An 18974-nucleotide genomic window follows, 5' to 3' on the forward strand; every position below is an offset into this window, starting at 1 on the left:
CATCATGATAGTCCACTGCTCCAGAGACCTGACAGAAAATGTTATATTACAGTGTTTGTAGAAAGAAATGATTTGTGAACTCTTCAGTGGCCTACACTGGCAGCAGAATAGATTACCATGATGAAGAGATTCATGTGTGTGAAAAGGCTGTTAGATTTCATTTGTTTAATGTAATGTGAGGAAATCTATTATAGTCAACAATGAAAATCCAGGATGTCATCTCTTTTTCTGGTACCAGCTTCTCTAATTGTGAGGATTTTTGTTTTTTTTTCTCTTTTTTATAATTTAAAATTATATTGGAGGATTATACTGTTGGTCGTACAAAACAAGAAATTTGAATGTCTGCTGTAGGCTACATGGGCTCTAGGAACTTGTGATTGGCGTTTTTAAGTATTTTCTGGCATTGTATATCAGCCCATTAATTAAACAGAAAATGTATTGTCCCTGAGAGGAAATTTGTCTTGGGCTACACATAGAAAACATCACAAAAACATGAGAGGCGTTTGACACTTTGACACAAATTAGTACATTTTACAAGTAATTGATAGATAAATAATTGTTAGATCCACACCCCGAGCTCGTGTGCACAAGAGAGATAAATCACATGTTTTTCGGGTAAGCAGATCAGACAAAGTGTTAAAATCTTTTAAAACCTTCATGATGACTGTCTTGCAAAATATAATTAATGCATGAGGTTGTTGCTTCCAGTGGGTGCCACTGACCCAGTGCTTCACGTTGGTGCTTTGTTTGTTTGTATATCTTTTTTAATCTTGTCTAGCATGTTGATGTGTTTTACCTCTTGAGAATAACAGAGCAACCAGTTTCTGAATATGGAAATTCACAGTTGTTTTCGTCGAGTGGTGTCTCAACCAGTGGACATAACGCCTCACTTACCTACACCAGAGATCAGATTTTGAAGCTTCAAGCTCAAGTCGGGACTTTCAAACACCACATTACCATTGACTGTACAGAGATCTAGGGACACAAATGAAAAAAACACAATGGATAAAAATAAGAAAACAAATCTGAGTGTGTAATCTCATCTGTCTTATAGAGATATGGCTAAAGCCAGAAGCAATGGATATACAATGATAAGAGCAGACAGAGATGACCACCTGTCAAAGGAATATGTAAATTTATAGAACAACAGATGAGGCCGCCGGTAGGATAGCTGTAACACTGCACTCTCACGCTCACCATGTTCATTCTCTGGGTTTTAACAACTGAGATCCAGCCCAACACATTCCCTCTCTCCATCAGTGCATTGACTGTTGGACGAGACACACAAGAATTCTTGATCGGTGTTTTGGCAACATACGAGATGCTTTTAGAGTGCTATGTCGTGAGCCACTCGGGACGTCTGATCACAATGTCATCCACCTGCTCCCGAAATACAGAGTTGAAGTAAAGCAAGTGCAACCTATTATTAAGGACATAGGATGCAAGGAGAGCGTAGATGCTGCATGATTGCTTCGAAGACACAGGCTGGCAAATGTTCCTCAATTGCTGTTGTGATACTAATGAATTAACAGAGACCATAACTGAGGACACAAGATTTCTGGGGCTATTGTCTCTACCAAGAAAACCATTAGAGTGTACCCTAATAACAAAACAGAGGCTTCTGCAGAAATGTGATAGTGTATTAAGGTGAGGAGAACTGCTTTTATCGATAGAGATTTGAGCCCGAAGCGAAAGAGAAAGGAACTGAAATCAACTTTAAAGAAGAATAAGAGGAATTATAAAGAAAAGATAGAGTCAGCTTTGTTCTGACAGTGCCAGGGAAGCCTGGAATGGACTCAATGTTATGATCAGTTTTATTCTAGGTGTGATAAGCCTCACCTGTTTTGATAACTTTGACATATTCACTAACACCAGTGATCACTCCATAGTTGTACAGAGAGAGGCATACGTAGCACCCAGCCTAGCTAGAATCAAACCTAGTAAAACACCTGGACATGATGGCTTAAGGGGTCAGGGTGATAAAATTGTTTAGGTTTCAGCTCACAGCAGTTTTTACTCAGTTTGTTCTAGCTTTTATTGAATGAACATTCTGTTCCCAAAATATGGAAACTCTCCAATATCATTCCTTTCCAAAAAAAGCCCAGAGTGCGGACCAGCATCCCATGTAAATGTATGGAGAGGGGCATAGTCAGTCATCTTTCAACAGCTCTCAGTAAATGGTTTGACCCACCTCAGTTTGCATACAAGAAGGGCAGAGACACTGGAGACGCAACATTATAACTGATGAATAGTTTATAGTAGCAGAGTTTTTCCAGACGTGTATTTATAGATTTTAGTTCGACTTTAATTGTATGCAGAAATAAACTCTGATTAAAAGCTTTGTAACATTGACGTTATGCCCCTGTGGTATAACCTCTTATACGGTTATCCTGAATACAGGAGCACCTCAAGGCTCTTACCTTTTTTGTTTTCCCTATACACTAATGAAAGGCAAATTATGAATTCAACCTGCCAATTGTAAAAATATGTTGATAATATGGTGTTAGTTGGTCTTATGCAGACGGGGGACACAGTTAATCCTTGCTTACGATTTTCCCTGCCCTCCTCCGGTGTCCTCCTGGAGTCACAATTCTCCTGTATTTCTCCTGATTTATGACAAATAAATCATCATTTTTTTCATCAAATCATCAAGTTTTTGTCCTTTTCATTACCACAACATGTTTCTGGCACTGTACATCGTGTATAACCCTACAACTCTCTCTCACTCTCTACTATTTCCACCCGGACAACAATACAGCTACACCAATCTCGTTTCCTAGCATGCACGTGATTTGAATCCAAATCCGGCCACCGTCAGTATCCTAGCCTGAGAGGACATGGCTACAAAATAGTTTGCCGGGTTCCTGTGTGATAAACGAACAATTATACTTAGTATCTTTTGTACCTTGCTTTGTGTGCCTTTTCCTCTTTTCTTTATTGCTAATCCACCCAAACACCTACACTCCTTTGGACATCCACACACATATACACCTGGAATCCACAGATAGCATAGCCTTGCTCAAGTTGTGTTCTGCGCCACCCACAGGGTCACCTCTGCCATCTGTTTCACTCTCCCCCCTCTATTGTCCCACACTCCCATACACTCACACAAAACTGCATCAAATGCTTGCTGATTAGGGCTGGGATTCTGAACTCGATTCTCTGATGCATTGCGATGTGGATGTGGAAGATTCTGACTCGATTAACAAATGTCAAAAAATCGATTATTTATGTTAAATGATAACGTAATGCTGACAGAACGCAAAAGGCGGAACTTGCTTGAAGTGCAGCGCCCAGACCGTCTGTGGCGTGCACATAACAGACCACTGTTCCCCCTGTGTTCAGGACACCACTGTTGCGGAATGAATAACCACCCTACTAAAATGTCACACAATCATTAATATCAATGTGCAAGTGATGATTTTAACTTGCACACTGTGCGAGCTTGGTGACTCTCAACACTTGGCAGCTCTTTGTGTATCCTAAGAGTGAGGCTGAGCGAATATGAGAGAGAGCAAGCGGCAGAACAGTGACAGTGAAAGTTAGCAAGGAAAAATGTAAGTTTCAGCCTGGCAGTGTAGGTCACATTGTGTCCGTTAATAAAAGTCTAGTTTAAAAGTGTAGTTTCCCCAACTGCTGGAAAAGTGAAGGCTGTTAGCACTAGCTAACATCTCCCCTGTACAGCACGTTTTACAGCTGTTATGTAACGTTAGCTAAATTAGTAACAAAGTAATGTTAATTAGCTCAGCTGTATGTCATTAGTACTCAACTTACCTACTTGTCAAGGGTTGAGAACATCAGGTACAAGCTTAGCTTAATTGGTGTACAGCTCTGTCCTGTATACTGTACATCCTGATCATTATATTTCAGTTTTCAGAAAAGTCTGACAACTGGTTGTTAAAGAAATGAGGAATAAATGTATCAAATTAAATGCTTAGTAATTATCCAGATATCCTGTATAGAAAAAAATCATGCATCAAGATACATCGATAATGGTTTTATAATTGCATCGCAGCTCTCTGAATTGTAATCGAATTGAATCATGAGGTGCCCAGAGATTCCCACACCTATTGCTGATTGTTGTATGCTTTTATTTGTGCTTAGGGTAGATAATAGTGGTTTATCGGAGCCACTGAAGTTATTATTAATTGTTAAAAGTTAAATAAAGTCTATTGTACCTTAAAGAGCAGTTGCCTATGGTTGTGTATGTGTTGTAATAACAGCTGGTTGTGACAGTCAGTGCTCAGTCACCCTTTACTCCACCTTATTAATGTAAAATATTAAATATTACCATTTCTGGGAGGGCAACCCCCTTTTTGAGACTGTTTTCATGTTTTGGATATTGGATCTTGATCCCAGTGAGGTACCCCATAATTATTCATCTATTTTAATAATTTTAGTAATATTAATGAATTTATTAATATTAATAAATAGAGACAACTTTGGCTCAGGAGGTAGATGGTTGCCATTTAATCGGTGTTTCAATCCTCCCCCCACCCCCCTTAGTTTCTGTTGTGAGCAGTTAGGCTCTGTGTATGTATGCATGTGTGCAAATGGAGTGAATGTGATGGTCAGAAGACAAGAAAGGGGCTATACAAGTACAGACCATTTACCCTTCATTTAAATATCCTGGATATTTGACACTAAAGCCTACAAGATTCCCAACAATCAGTCTACATATTATCACCATATTAGTAAGCTTACTAAGTGGTGTGAAGTCGTTTAAATACTTTTAAACCTTTTTTGATTGCACGTAAGTTTTGCAGCCAACACAGAATATATTTTTTAAAAAGCAATGTAGTTTGTATCTAATCAGGAAACTGCATATAGGCTACCATTAGATTTACTATAGCAATTTAATTAGGAACAGTGTTAACAGAAGCCTTGTTGGAAACAACCGTGTTTTAACTTGGAATATGTGTACACAGTATGGTCACCTGGGGGCTAAGAACAAAAATAGACTGTCCAGAATTACAATTAGAGCAAAAACACTGGGATGTACATATAAAATGCAGGTAAAAAAAAAATCCCAACAAACTGTGTCTGATCCTGTTCATCCCCCCTTTTTTAAAATAATTCATAAAACTGCACTTGAGAAGACAATCCGCTGAAGTCTGTCATACCAAGTGCAGTAACGCTGCTAAATCGTAAACGCCATTCGCACTGAAACCATCTCCGTTATTGTTGTCTGTACTGTGCATGTTGTGTTAGTTATTCTTGGATGTGTTTTGATTTACTATGGTTATTGTTATAGCCAACCTGTGAACATTAGTGGACATTAAATATTATTATTATTATTATTTGTGTAATGTAAGGCAGATAAGTTTCCTTATGTTACAGAACACACATGCTTTAAAAAGAACAGGGCATCCTGATCTGCTGCAGGGATGAAAGGGTGTAAGGAAGCCTTATGTTAACGTTGTGCATATTACCCATGTCATAATAATGTGGTTCTATGCATGTGAACTGCAGTTGTGATTAAATATGCCCTTGGTCAGGCTACATTAAGCCATTTAATATGCCCGCTAATATTATCTCTCCTAAAACAAAATCCTAATCATAGATTTAATTGGCTGACTTGTTTTAATTCTGTAATGACCACTCAGACTGAGGTTTCTTCAAGGGCAAAGCACTATCTTTCCATGAGGTCCACTAATGCCACAAGATGAGCTGTGGACCTTCCAGATGTAAATTGGAGTGTAATGATGTTCGCCGATAGCTTTTAATCAAATATTATCTACAGAGAATGGGAGATGTATGATGGTCAGCTGAAAGAAAATGACTTTAGGGATGCGTGCAGTGATGACTATCACTATATTAATAATCCATACGTTATTTTCTTTTCATCTGAATTAAGTAAACACGTATTATAAGCCAAACAAGTTCTCAGAGGTCAAGGTAATGTCTCCAACTTGCTTGTTTTTTTTTTCAATTTACAACTATATAACATAAAAGCAGCAAATCATTTTAGACATTTTAGAAGCAGTACAAATATTTGGTATTTTTACTTAATATATATCTTAAACAATGAGTCAATTATGAACGCTCTAAAAAGGTCAAACGATCACCTTGAATGAACACCTTGACATTTTGATGCTCTCATATAGGACATGGGTCAATGCATCTTTTCGATTTGTGACATTTCTATTTATTCTTACTCCACTTGGGTAGGTCAGTTGACTCACTTAGCAAGTATTGTCAAATACAAATGACCATACCTCGGTTTCATATGCGGAGAAATGCACAGGCATGATAATTCCTCTACTGTTTCAATGTGAGAACATGTCGTGCTGCTTTTGCATTTGTTTTTGGGATCTCATGACTGCCCTTTCCCTTTTGCCAGAACACAACAACATTTCCATTTTGTCTGGCAATCCTCCTTTCCCCGGGATCAAGAAAATTATAAATAAATAACACCACAAACTCACAGGATGGAGCTGGAAAGGGTGGGAAGGCAGTCAATAATGCAGCAGACCGAAAAGGTCATTTAACGCATCTTACACCACTTCATCACTTTGTCACAGCGCTGCTATCACCCTGCCCCTTCCGTGCTAATACATGAAACAGAAAAAACATATGGAGGAGTTTTTACTTTAGAGAGTGAGCTACTTTTCTTCAGCCTTGTGCACCAACACACTGCACGTGTAAATAAAATGTAATGTGTCAGCTAAGCATCTTCAAGACATGTGTCACATGTCCCAGACTTGCTGCTGTGGTTTGTAACTTCAGGAAAGACGTACTTGTCTTAGAATACAGTTTGCACTGCCTTGAGACATTCAACACAGCGCTGCAGAACTTAGGGATACTGCATGACATATTGCATTTCCCTGCATACTGTTTTACCTGTGTTCAATTGTTTCTACTACATTACCTCAGGTCAGCGTAAATTTATTTCCTGCTTCCTGACGCTTCCCCAGCAACAGTAGTCCTCAAACACAGGTAGGCTAAGTAAATAAACTTTTTAGATGCGGCCAATCTCTTTGCGCAGACACTTCACCCCACCGAGAAATGCCATTACAACTGAAAAAGTATTCCAAATATGACTGCGTGTAGCTATTCTGCTGAAACAATCCAAGAGATCATTCACTGACAGTTTCATTTCAATTCCCCCTCTGGCTACTGATCCCAGCATCAAGTGTTTAGATGCGTGAATTTTGTTCCGCCTCGTGGTGGGATGTGCATTGAGCGAAAGCCTTTGATCCTGCACAAACATGTGACAAGCATTACTCTGCTCTCCGAAGGCTTTATCACGGCTGCTTTTTCATTCTGTTGTCCTCGCCGGCGTTTATCTCGCTCAGTGACATCCCGGATCTCCAACACATACACTGAGAGTGGTACTGAGTGGGACTATCAGCGGCGGGTGCCTTTGCCGCAGTTATATAGTGCCCTCCTCAAGGTTCAATTCCTGGCCTGTCACCCGGCGGTTGAGTTAGAGCCTGGCTTACAGACACAAGAACTTCAAGGAAGCCACCACATGCTCCAGCTGAACGTCTGTTCTTAAAGGAAAAAAATCTATGCTTTCATTAATCTTTACTCACTGCATGGCTGGCTGGTTTTCTCATGTCACAGATGATTTTCTTTTTGCCCTAAGGCTTATTATTGGCGCTGTGGTGTCCTTGTCTTTACCCCTTTTGTTTTTGATTATATCTTGTTTCTTTTTTCCCTTTCTATTAAACCCCCACCCGTACTGCTCACAAGCTCTATAATCTCCTCACAGTCTCTGTACAAAAAGTTTCCTTTAATCGATCTGCCTGGTTAAATAAAGGTTAATCAAAAATCAGATATTCACAATGGGATATTTTATGGTTGTCACTTGTTTGCTTGCAGAGGCAAAAAGATAAGTAGGCTGTAATGTTTTTTGGATGAAAAGGAAATTGTGAATGGCACTTAGTTCACTCAAGCATAACCCCTGTTTTCTCTAATGCATCTGTAATGAAGGCTGAATAATTCGCAAACAGATATACTGTGTGCTATGAAAAGAGACTATGTAGTGATATTTTTACCCCTTTAATCATGACTGGGTGCTGTGTGATGATTTTTTTTTAGCAATTTACCTTTAATGTGTTCTATTTTATGGGTGATTTTTTTTATGTTTGATTTGTTCCATTGCTGCCAAAGAAAGAACAGTAATTAAGAAGTAACGAGCCTGTTTTAGGTTTTTTTAAAAGCCTTGGATTCTGAATGTGCTGTCAAATATATCTCTTTTTTTGTTTTAACAGGTTTGATGCAACAAAGCCTTTCAGCATGGCTGAACATGACATTCCAAATCCATCGATGACTGCCACCTAAAACATGAATATTTGTCATTTCTATTAAGCTACTCTGGACTAAATATGACCAACTGTGGCAGTGTTTCTCTTACTAAATATGGCATTCTGCCAAGGAACCCTTGCCAAGGCCACATGATCAGTGGCGCGCTGGAAAGAGACGCTGCATCTATAAATTAACTGGAAGAGCAGTTTATGCAGCAGGAAAAGCTTTAATATTCTGCATTCGGAGGAGGAAAAAAGGCAGAGGGTTGAAGCTGTAGTAATTGAGGAACAGATGTGCCATGAACTTAATACATCCAACAGATAACAATGGTTCCTTCTGAGAACACAAGTCTTTTCTCTGCAGATCGCTGTCCCAACTGCAGCTCCTCTGCTTACCCAGAAGTGGATGTAGCCAAGGCTGTGATTTTGGGGATGGTGCTGGTGGTGTTTGTAGTGTTCGGGGTTCTTGGCAACGTCCTGGTCATCCTGTCAGTGTTGTTCCATCACCACTGGCGCTCTGTGACACACTACTTCATCGCCAACCTGGCAGCAGCCGACCTGCTGCTCAGCTCCGCCGTCCTGCCCTTCTCCGCCACCTCGGAGGCTCTGGGGAGATGGGTGTTTGGTCGGTCCTTCTGCAATGTCTGGGCCGCCCTGGATGTCCTCTGCTGCACCGCCTCCATCCTCAGCCTGTGTGTAATCTCTATCGACCGCTACCTGGCTGTCAGCTACCCTCTGCGCTACCCTGCCATTGCTACGGGGCGACGAGGCCTGACCGCAGTGGCTGCTCTTTGGGGGCTCTCGGCGGCTATATCTGTGGGCCCTCTGTTTGGCTGGAAGGAGCCCGACCCAGAAGATGAGACAGTGTGCAGAATAACTGAGGAGCCCGGCTATGCTGTGTTCTCAGCACTAGGATCTTTCTATATACCTCTGGCCGTCATCCTGGCCATGTACTGCCGTGTGTATACTGTGGCAAAGAGAGAGACAAGGGGCAGTAAGGGAGATGGGGTTGAAACAGAGGGGGTGATGCTGAGGATACACAGAGGGAATGCTGCTCAGACAGGGAAGCAGGAGGATGAGGAGGGGACCGTGAGGCATAAACGCACCACTTTTTCCCTGCCGAGGCTGCTGAAGTTCTCAAGAGAAGAAAAGGCAGCCAAGACTCTAGGCATTGTTGTCGGGTGCTTCATTCTGTGCTGGCTCCCTTTTTTCCTGGTTTTACCCATCGGTAGGTACCTCCCAACTTCATCTGCTTTTAACTTGACCCAATTTGTGCTTTTTCATGTGTCATTATTACATTCAAGTCACAAAGCTAAAGGTCTGTTTCTCTGAAAGATCTTTCAAAAACCAAAAAGGTCATTTAAAACCACTTACTGCTGTTTTGAATGTATTACCAGAATCCTCAAAGACTCCTCTGCCCATCTGAATAAAAAGTATGCAGAACAATAAAAAAGATTTTTAACCTGTTTCCTGGATTGCAACTCTGTTCTTATACCTGCAATGACTAGTTTTTCCTCATTTGGGGGTCGCGGAAACGAGTTGTGAACCAAACATTAGGTGGTTAGAAATTGTGTCCAAAGTTTACCATGTCACATGACATTAAAACCTTGCAGGAGCAAGACGGCTGCAGTCGCTGGGTCCGGCGACCGCAGTTGATTATCAACAGCGGCACAAAGTTGAAACCACCTTTTGCCATTGTTCAAAGCTCACAGTATATAACCTCACGCAGGTAGAATGTGTCCGACTTGCTGTTTTCATACCCTCCCCCTGTAGTCGCCTGCAGCTCACGTTTCACTATCAAGTCAGCGAAAGTCAGCCGCTGTCATCTCGAATGCACCTGGCATTGACACTTTTTAAGTTGATAAGCAACAGTTATTTATTATTATTTTATTAATATTTACACTTACAGTAGTCTCAGAGCATTATTATCATTCATCTGGAGTTTGTTTCTGGCATCAGGTGAATGTAAGTCAGCTTTTCCACTCAGCTTTTCTCACTGAATGAAATATCTTGCTCTGTATTTGCTAAATGCTACACCATGTTCACCAGCTAATTGCTAGCTGTGCAAGTCTCCAGATTGGTGCTGAGCAGGTTGCGTGCAGCAGGTTTTGGAGCTTTTTAGCTGAAAACAGCTGCCTGCTGTGGCTGAAAGCAACACTATGAGAGCTGTGAGAGTGAGAATTAGCTGAAACCCACTATAAAGCTGCTTAAAGCCAGGAGCTGCAGATTCCGTAGGTCCATCACTACAAGCAACAACTTTCACAGTGTCACACACACACTGTCATTTAATACTTTGTTATTATAAAAATGTGATTAGCCTATAGCAGCTTTAATGAAATTAAAGAGGGTTACAATAAGCACAAACTAACTGTTTTATAGGAAACAAAATTTAAATAGTGTAATTATTCAATTATTTTATGTATTTATACACAAGAAATAAATATGATACTTTGATTGAAGAGCTTAAAACCAGTTGAAAATCTTGGTTTTGCTGACCTCTAGCAGTTTAGCTTGATAGAACTAATATAAATAACGACAAATGTACCTAATAATAAAACATCTTCATTTTGTTGATGCCTCATACAAATTGATCAAGGAGTCATTTCACTTCCAGCCATCTTTGTGTAGCTGGAAATTATGTTTTATATAGTGCAGCAACTGTAATGATTTTTTAATGGACAGAAGAGACTTCTGGGGAAAAAAACAGGTTACCACGGATTAATCTTTCAGAAAAACATGCGTTTACAATGACTGTAATGATAATGAGACATTGGCCTCATTCTAGAACATGTTCTTGTTCTTGTCTTAACTTCCTCTTACTTTTTTTTTTTCACTGCGGGCTCCTAAATATGTGCCATTTCAGATTTAGCAAACGTTCCCAACCTCAGATAACAGTGTAAATGACCTGCTATAAAGGGAAGACTATCATTTTTCATAGGGTCAGAAGTGGAATTAAGGGAGAATCGGCTTGGATTGGCGTTCCTGTCTGCAGAGTTGCATCTTAAACAAGTTTCACATTTGCTGAAGCACAGCCCGTGGTAATCTAAACCGCGACAACAACCATTCATCTGTCTGCCAATATATCAGCATGCTGTCACTCTCTCCTACGGGCCTACTGCATCCAAAAGATTACACTTCCAGCTGAACTTATTATATACAGAGACAAGTTAACCTTCAAATAGTGCATCATGTAAGTCTTTTTGCAGTTTGAGATGTTCAAATTGATTTTGTAGTAGTATACAGCAGCATCAATAGCCAATTTAAATGAATGATATGAATAAATTATATCATTGGGCTATGTAATATAAGATATTTCTTTATTAATCCCCTGTAGGGTAAATTCAAGCAATACATTTAGAATCATATTATAATTCAAATTGCAGCGTCAAACAGGATAATGTCAACATAATTATGAAGTGTGATTTACATAGGACTCAAAATTGCTTCAGAGTAATAAATTAGACAATCCATAAGTGAAGAACTTGAGTTGTGATTACAGTAGACTAATTGCACATCCTACTGCAGGTCTGGACCACAAAATTGTGTGCGTGCCTAATATAAAATTCAAAATAAGACAAAAAAAATTGTAGCAAGTTCTTCTAAAAAATTCAAATATGTTTCAAGTGGTTCTTGCATTAGGTGAGAGGCATATAATGTGGCAGAACTTGAGGGAACATGACAAAAAGAGAACCTTAAAATTTATCCGCTGTACAATTTATGACGAAATAATGTATTCTCTGAATCTAAAAAGGGATTTCAATGATTCAGAAATTAATTGATGTCATAACGAGAGCATTAATTATTTCTTTGATGCTTTTTCTTATAGACCCCTGCTTTATTCTGAAGAATATATAAAATGTTGATTAAAAATTTAGCCTAAGTAAAACTGCATCGAAATGAGCTAATTAAGGATTATTCTGCTGTTGCAGTCAAACATTCAATTCAATTCAATTCAATTTTATTTATATAGCGCCAAATCACAACAATAGTTATCTCACAACGCTTTTCATAAAAGAGCAGGTCTAGACCATACTCTGAACATCACTGTAGATATGAGCTTCTATTAACAATATCAGGAGCTCAAGAAAAAGTAAATGTCCACCAACATTATCTTTAAGAAATTATACCGACATTTTGTCAAGAAGGTGATGTTATCATAGATGTAAGAGAGGACAGAAGCCAACCATTGTGAAGCATAATCTAAAATCTTAATTGCTTCTGAAATAACTCTTATAGTTTGACAGAGATAAGTGATTGTCAGTGTGTATTTAAGGGTAATAGTTTGTCAGCAGTTACCTCCAAGGTCACAGATGGTGAGATTATCGCTGACACGTGTATTCGGTGACACAAACTGTAATCTTATTGAAGGAGGAAACCGTATATTATGCAGGATGGAGGAGACGTGGATGGAACACATCATCTGGACAAACAGTGTTATCTTTTTTCTCTTTTATTTGCCAGTGTGTACATTCATAACAAGCAATATTAAAGGCTCAATGTGTAATCCAAATGTAAACAAAAGGGTCGCTCTACCAAAAACTAGAAGCTCTTGTCTGTCTTAAATTGATAAACAGGTCTTTAAATACAGGGATTAACACAGCACAGTAACAAAATCTAAGTTATACAGTCTGACAAAACAATACCGACTCATGGTCCATTTGCTAGCTTTTCCCAACGCATTCAGCTGCAGCAGATGGAGCTGGCTCAGTTGTCATGGACATGGATCTGTTTATGTGCAAGCTTTGTAGCAGTCATGATTTCATCCATCTCACTTAGAGGACTTTTCTTTTGTGTTGAAAGCACCAGAAATAGGTAGCAGACCTCAATTACAGAATGTTCTGTCAAATAATATTATCAATAACATTTACAAGGTCAAGGTAAATCTTTATGGTTATGTCATAATTTTTCTGATGCTGTTAAAAATATGTCTACATTTGTGCTGAAAAATTTTGCCATCGGCCCTTTATTCACAGAAGACATTTTGACATGTCACAGTGGGAAAAGCTCAGGTGTAAATGATTTAAAAAATGATGGCTGAATAAAGCTGCTTCAGTTCCAGGGTCTTGGTATTGAACATGCTGGCTCATTGTCACACTGTCATGGCTTACTGGGACACTTGAATGGAACTGAGCCATCAGTAATATTATTAGTAACACAGTCTGTGCTTTTCCTTTTATGGCAAGTCAATGTGTTGCTGTAAAAAAGGCATATTAATCTAATGTTTGTTTGGCACAAGGCCTCTGATGTGACGATTTTATGCTTTGCACATTGCATGTCATTGTGTATTTGGGGGTTTTGCTTGGACAAAACAAAACAATTTAAAGACCCCTGGTGTTCTTTGATTGTGTTTGTTGTTTTTTTACTAGGCTATTTCCTGACATTTTACAGACTATAATCTTTACATACAGCCCTACTTTACAATTGTAATATTGGGAAAAACAGGGGAGAAACAGGAGCCTGTACTATGAAGCAGGATTTGAGCTTAGCGAGGTAACTCCGTTGTTTCAGTACCAAGGTTGTGGTTCACTTCTTACCGGTGTAGATCGCCATGGTAACTTAACAGCTAATGTGCTCTGGAGCAGGTTACGGTTGAAATAAGAGATCAACTCTAAAAACACCGACCACTGACCAATCAGTTCTCTTGAAAAAGGGACATCACCATCTGTAGGAGATCCCAGACTGTTTTATAGGCTGCTTTAACTTTTGAATAGCAATATAATCCTACAGAGACTAATTGAAGCACTAAAGCCTTGTACATGTTTGACTTTAAGATATGAGTTGTTAAAAGTGAGTTGGAACAACCACCTATTTTATTATTTACTACTACATCTATTTGCCTAATATTAGTTTTTTATTATAGCTCTACTTTTTTGGTCAATTGGTCATCTGCTGCTAACACTGCCTCTTTTATGTGAAGGCGCTCATGGCTGGACTGGGAGACCCTGTGTTGACTTATCGAGTTGATTACCAGCTTCGTGTGAACTCTTATCCCGATCGTGATGGTTAGGCTTAGTGAAGCCAGATAACGAAAAGATATCCTGGGTATGTCTAATCAAACTTACATAACATAACTTAAAATTATGTTTGAAAACACCTCAATTGTATTCAGTTAAACAACACTAACTGTCCACAGCCATGCTAGTGGCTATGTCAGGATGGACTTAGGCACAGTGGGGTACTTAGCTAAATGCTAACATCAGCGTGCTAACATGCTCACAGTGACAATGCTAACATGCTAGTGTTTCCTAGTTAATGTTAATTCATCTCAGTTTAGCATGCTAACATTTGCTAATTAGCATTAAACACAAAGAGCAGCCGACGCTGATGGAAATGTCATTAGCTAGCAGTTACTTGGTCATAAACCAAAGTGTCAGAAAAATTTTGACACTATGAAAGCTATAGGTGAAAAGTGAAATGATAACCAAAGTTATTACAGCTAATTCTGTGGGGAACATGAATGTTGTACCAAATTTCATAACAATCCATTTAATAGTTGTAGAGACATCACTCAGAAACACAAATGTCAGCCTCTTGGTTGAGCTAGAGGAAAAGTCAAGTGATCAAAGTCAAAAGGATTCTAGGAACCATGTATGTCTGTGCAATTCTTTTTGCCAGTCCATCTAGTAGATAGATCCAGGAGATGTTTGACTCAATAATAGAAAACTTTAACTGCTATAGGAAAAGTAAAGGGATCACTAAAGTAATTAGGATTCATCCTCTGGAGCTATCTGTACCAAATTTCATGGCCTAATCACCTAAAAGTTGTCAAGACATTTCACTAAAAACCACATATGTCAGTCTAATGGTGGCGCTAGAGGAAAACTCAAGGGGTCACCAAATTCAGTATGGTAGTTGACCAACTGACTATCTGACTGACTGACAGATGGGCCAACAGACTAACATTTCCATCTATAGAGTTGTGCCGCTGTATGTCCTAAGCATGCAGATCTAATAGCAACCCTCCTGTAGTTTAGCACTACAGCAACATCTATTATAACGTAAAAGCAGTTGAGGCCTGAATCATTTGTATAATGTTGCTTGATGATATGTTTTGCTCTATGAACACGACATCAGGCAAGACCTTCCTCGCTCAACTCTACTGTTCGAGTTTCTCAGAAGGGACATCAAGAAATTCAATTACAAGCAACCAAATAGACCAAATAAAACACCACATTGGAGTAGAATGGGCTTCTGCTGTGAGATGAAATGAGATGAACCAAACTATTGCTCCCTCCTATGAAAGCTATTATAGATAACAAGCATGAGGCTTAATGGGCTGTAATGCTAGGAGGTATCCGCAGTCACCCTGCAGCCTCCCAAGGCAGCCAGTCATCAGAGAATAGTTATGCATTTCAATTGAGACAGACCTTCACAGCTCACAGCGCAGCGCTCATTCAAGCTCTGAGGCTCTCAAGGATTTGAACAACCACTGATTTTTTTATTTTGTACTTTTCCCAAGCACTTCAGATGGAAAAACTGTTTTGTGCCAAAGCACTTGGTGGCCGCCTTTGGCTGCAGCACAGTACAGTATGCTTACCAAGCTCAACATATGTAGTAACTGCTGCTCATCAGTGGCACCATATATATTGCTGCCGTGAAGCATTGCTTTTAGAAAAATGGCAAACTGGAATTTAACTGCTTTTACCGTCTCCACCAAGGAGGCAGTTTTCGGTCTTCTACTGTATATCTCAAAAAATGCATTAAGTGGCCATTTGTAAAGCACCAAATGTTATCATTCAGAAAGGATAATTGTAGTTTATTATGTCTTGGGTCTTATTTTCGGGTCTTTAATCCTCATTTGTAACAGTAATAATCCTTGCATTCAGAACCATGAGGTGGAGAAGCAGTTTTTTCCCCCCTCTGGATTCCTGTGTACCAATCCTGCACATTTTCTAAAGTTAAAATTTGGCACATAATGAAATAAGATGATACTGTACTATACCGTTTTTGGCTGGGACATTAACACACACACACTGTACATCTGCAGTGACATCTGACAATAACTTGAAATGAAAGCATGAATATATTGTTTTAATTTATCAAATGAAAACAATGAAAATGTATATCACGGTACACACATTATAGCCCCCCCCCCCCCCCCCCCCCCCCCCCCCCAGCCTGTACTTGGGGCTGGCCTTTTTTTTAATACTGGCTTTTATTTGAGCATTATACTCTAATAGTGGCGTAAAATGAACAGAAAAAAAGACAATTACATCTTTGTATGACAAGTAATCATTAATTTAGTTAGTGTCTGTTTCCATTCATATTTTGATTTGTGTCTGTTTGTATGTGTTCCCTAGGGTCCATCTTCCCATCCTGTAAGCCTTCTGAAACCATCTTTAAGATAACCTTCTGGCTGGGTTATCTCAACAGCTGCATTAACCCCATTATCTACCCATGCTTCAGCCAGGAGTTCAAGAAAGCCTTCCACAATGTGCTCCGTGGTCGCTGCCTGAGAACTGGGGCTCCGGCTAAATCACAAGGACACATCACACCTCATTCTTCCAGTCCAGGCCCCACGTCTACTACGTCTGATCTCTCATCCCAAGACTGTGTCACTGTTTCGTCGTGGTGCTGCTGCAGGGCTCTGTCAGCGTCCTCGTCATCTTCCGGTTGTCCAGATCAGGCTCAAAGTGCACAAATCCAGAGTAAGGGTCTGCTAAAAGCGTGGTGTTTCTCAGCAAGTCAAACGCCGGTGCCACAGAACCCCTCCAGTCACGGATCACCTAAAGTTTTATGTCTTTCTCTTGGGGTTACAGGAGAGGCTGTTTGATTGGCATGTTGAGGCAATGTAGGAATGTTTCAGTTTTGCCTCTGGGGAAAACGTATGTACAACTTTTACATGTATATTTAAACTCCTCAGAGGCATCAGAAGCCAAACGATGACTTGCCTCCAGAGCAGGAAGAAGGTGACTTTATTGCCTAAAGGCTTATGCCGGTGTAAATGTCCGGAGTGTTAAATAAAATATGATTTGGGAAAGTGAATGAATAACATTTTGTCTGCACTCAGCAGCCAGTACTGACTGAGCACAGAGCACTACATGTCAAAACGGTCCAGAGGAGCTGCTCAGTGGCCAGAAAATAGAAGACTCAGAAGTATGAATGCACAACAAGAAAAATACAAACTTCTTTGTTTAAAAAATGCTTTTTGTATGGACACTGGGTTAGTAGAGATAACCATCAGTCCTTGGCAAGGAATAAAAGAGATAATATGATCTTATTGAAATGACGTGAAAAGAACTCCCGAGACATAATTTCTTTAAACATTAGTGCTATTTCTGCAGATTGCACAGAAGCCCTTAAGGAAAAGCTCGTAAACTAAATTAGCATTCACCAGCAGCTCTGAGAAGGAGGACGCTGCTGTAGGAGTGTGTGTATTACGTGTGGGACCTCTGTTTTAAAGGGACTAGACACTCACAGGCTTTGATTTAGAAAAATCTGTCACAGAGACAAAATAAAGTTAGTTGGGGAAGGAGAAATACCAGTTGACATTTGGGTGTGACATAAAAACAACACTAAAGTCACAAACAAAAGCGTTTGATTCTACCCCTGTGAAGCTTTTCATGTTCAGTTTTTGTTTTTGCTGAACCTGTATCAAATGTGTTGAATCAACTTTTAGTATTTGACATCAAAGCTTGCGGTGTTAAATAAAACAAGAGGTGTCCGATGTTTTTCTCTCGGTCTTGGTGAAGGACTATTTGTTGTTACTGGTTTTCTGCTAGGTCTGCAGAGCTGTTTTCCCAATGCATTCACTGTTGTTTGAAGCCGATGCATGTGCACTTTAAGCAGGGCCTGTCCGATGTCTTTGTTCTTCTGTAACTTGCCTCTGTATGTTGTCTCTAAACCATCAATAAGCTAGTCGTTTGTCTTCCTGCCGTTAATGGGGCTTCTTTTAGTATCCAAGGCTGGGAATTAATTTCTACTTGTTCATGATGGGAGGACATTACGGTGGGGCTGTTGGTATTCAGTTCACAGAATCCCAGTATGACCACATTTGTGATGTACAGAGGTGGACAAAATAAAATAAAAACTGTGACATCATGAAAAGGTAATAAACTTTGAATAAACCAAATCACTACTGCATGGAAGCTACACAAATATATTACTGTAAGCTAACAAAAGGGTAAGATTATCATAACATATGCCAACACACAAGTATGACCTCCATCAACATTGGAGACTCTCAAGAAATTCAAATCTCTCTGACCAGACACAACAAAAATTGAAGGCTTTAAAAAGTTTTTCTTGCAGGGTGAATGTATTGAATTGCATTATACTTTATGAATGAAATGAAATGAAAACAAAGCCCACCATATCACACAAATCAGTGTAATGCATGAGTGCTTTATTAAAAAACATGTAATGAACATTGCTTAAATCCTTTTTAGAAAAAAACATGTTTTGGGTGTCTTATCTGTTTGAAGAAGCTGTCACACGTTTCGTCTTAGCTATAAATCCTTCACTTCCTCCTGTTGCAAACGGAGTTGTTTTTCCTTTGGATTAAAAGAATTTTCCAACCCTACAGCCATCATAACTGTGATGAATACCTGGGAATGCTTATCTGAGAAATGCAGGATGTTGAAAGAATTTCTAGAAGACAAGTAATTTGTCATTTTACAGTTACTTAAGGTTAGGGAATAATAATAAGAGTTTCCTTGAACCTGTATTGCTGCATGGGATTTTTTTACTTAAACAGTGGTATTATGGGACCGTTCAGGAGGA

General features: G+C 39.4%; 1 protein-coding gene across 1 annotated transcript; it reads left to right on the forward strand.

The window, feature by feature from the left end:
- Window positions 1-8579: 8579 nt before the first annotated feature.
- On the forward strand, window positions 8580-18469 carry adra1ab (adrenoceptor alpha 1Ab). The gene is made up of 2 exons (XM_046067034.1): window positions 8580-9480; window positions 16553-18469. The coding sequence occupies exons 1-2, from the start codon at window positions 8580-8582 to the stop codon at window positions 17023-17025; spliced, it is 1374 nt and encodes a 457-aa protein (XP_045922990.1). The 3' UTR covers window positions 17026-18469.
- Window positions 18470-18974: the final 505 nt, after the last annotated feature.

Source organism: Micropterus dolomieu, linkage group LG13, assembly GCF_021292245.1.
Source record: "Micropterus dolomieu isolate WLL.071019.BEF.003 ecotype Adirondacks linkage group LG13, ASM2129224v1, whole genome shotgun sequence".
Lineage (NCBI taxonomy): Eukaryota > Metazoa > Chordata > Actinopteri > Centrarchiformes > Centrarchidae > Micropterus > Micropterus dolomieu.

Bases quoted from the DNA above. Each gene is read 5' to 3' on its own strand.
- adra1ab (XM_046067034.1), top strand. From the start codon at position 8,580: ATGGTTCCTTCTGAGAACACAAGTCTTTTCTCTGCAGATCGCTGTCCC. The intron at 9,481-16,552 runs GTAGGTACCTCC...TGTGTTCCCTAG, and splicing joins TTTCCTGGTTTTACCCATCG to GGTCCATCTTCCCATCCTGT.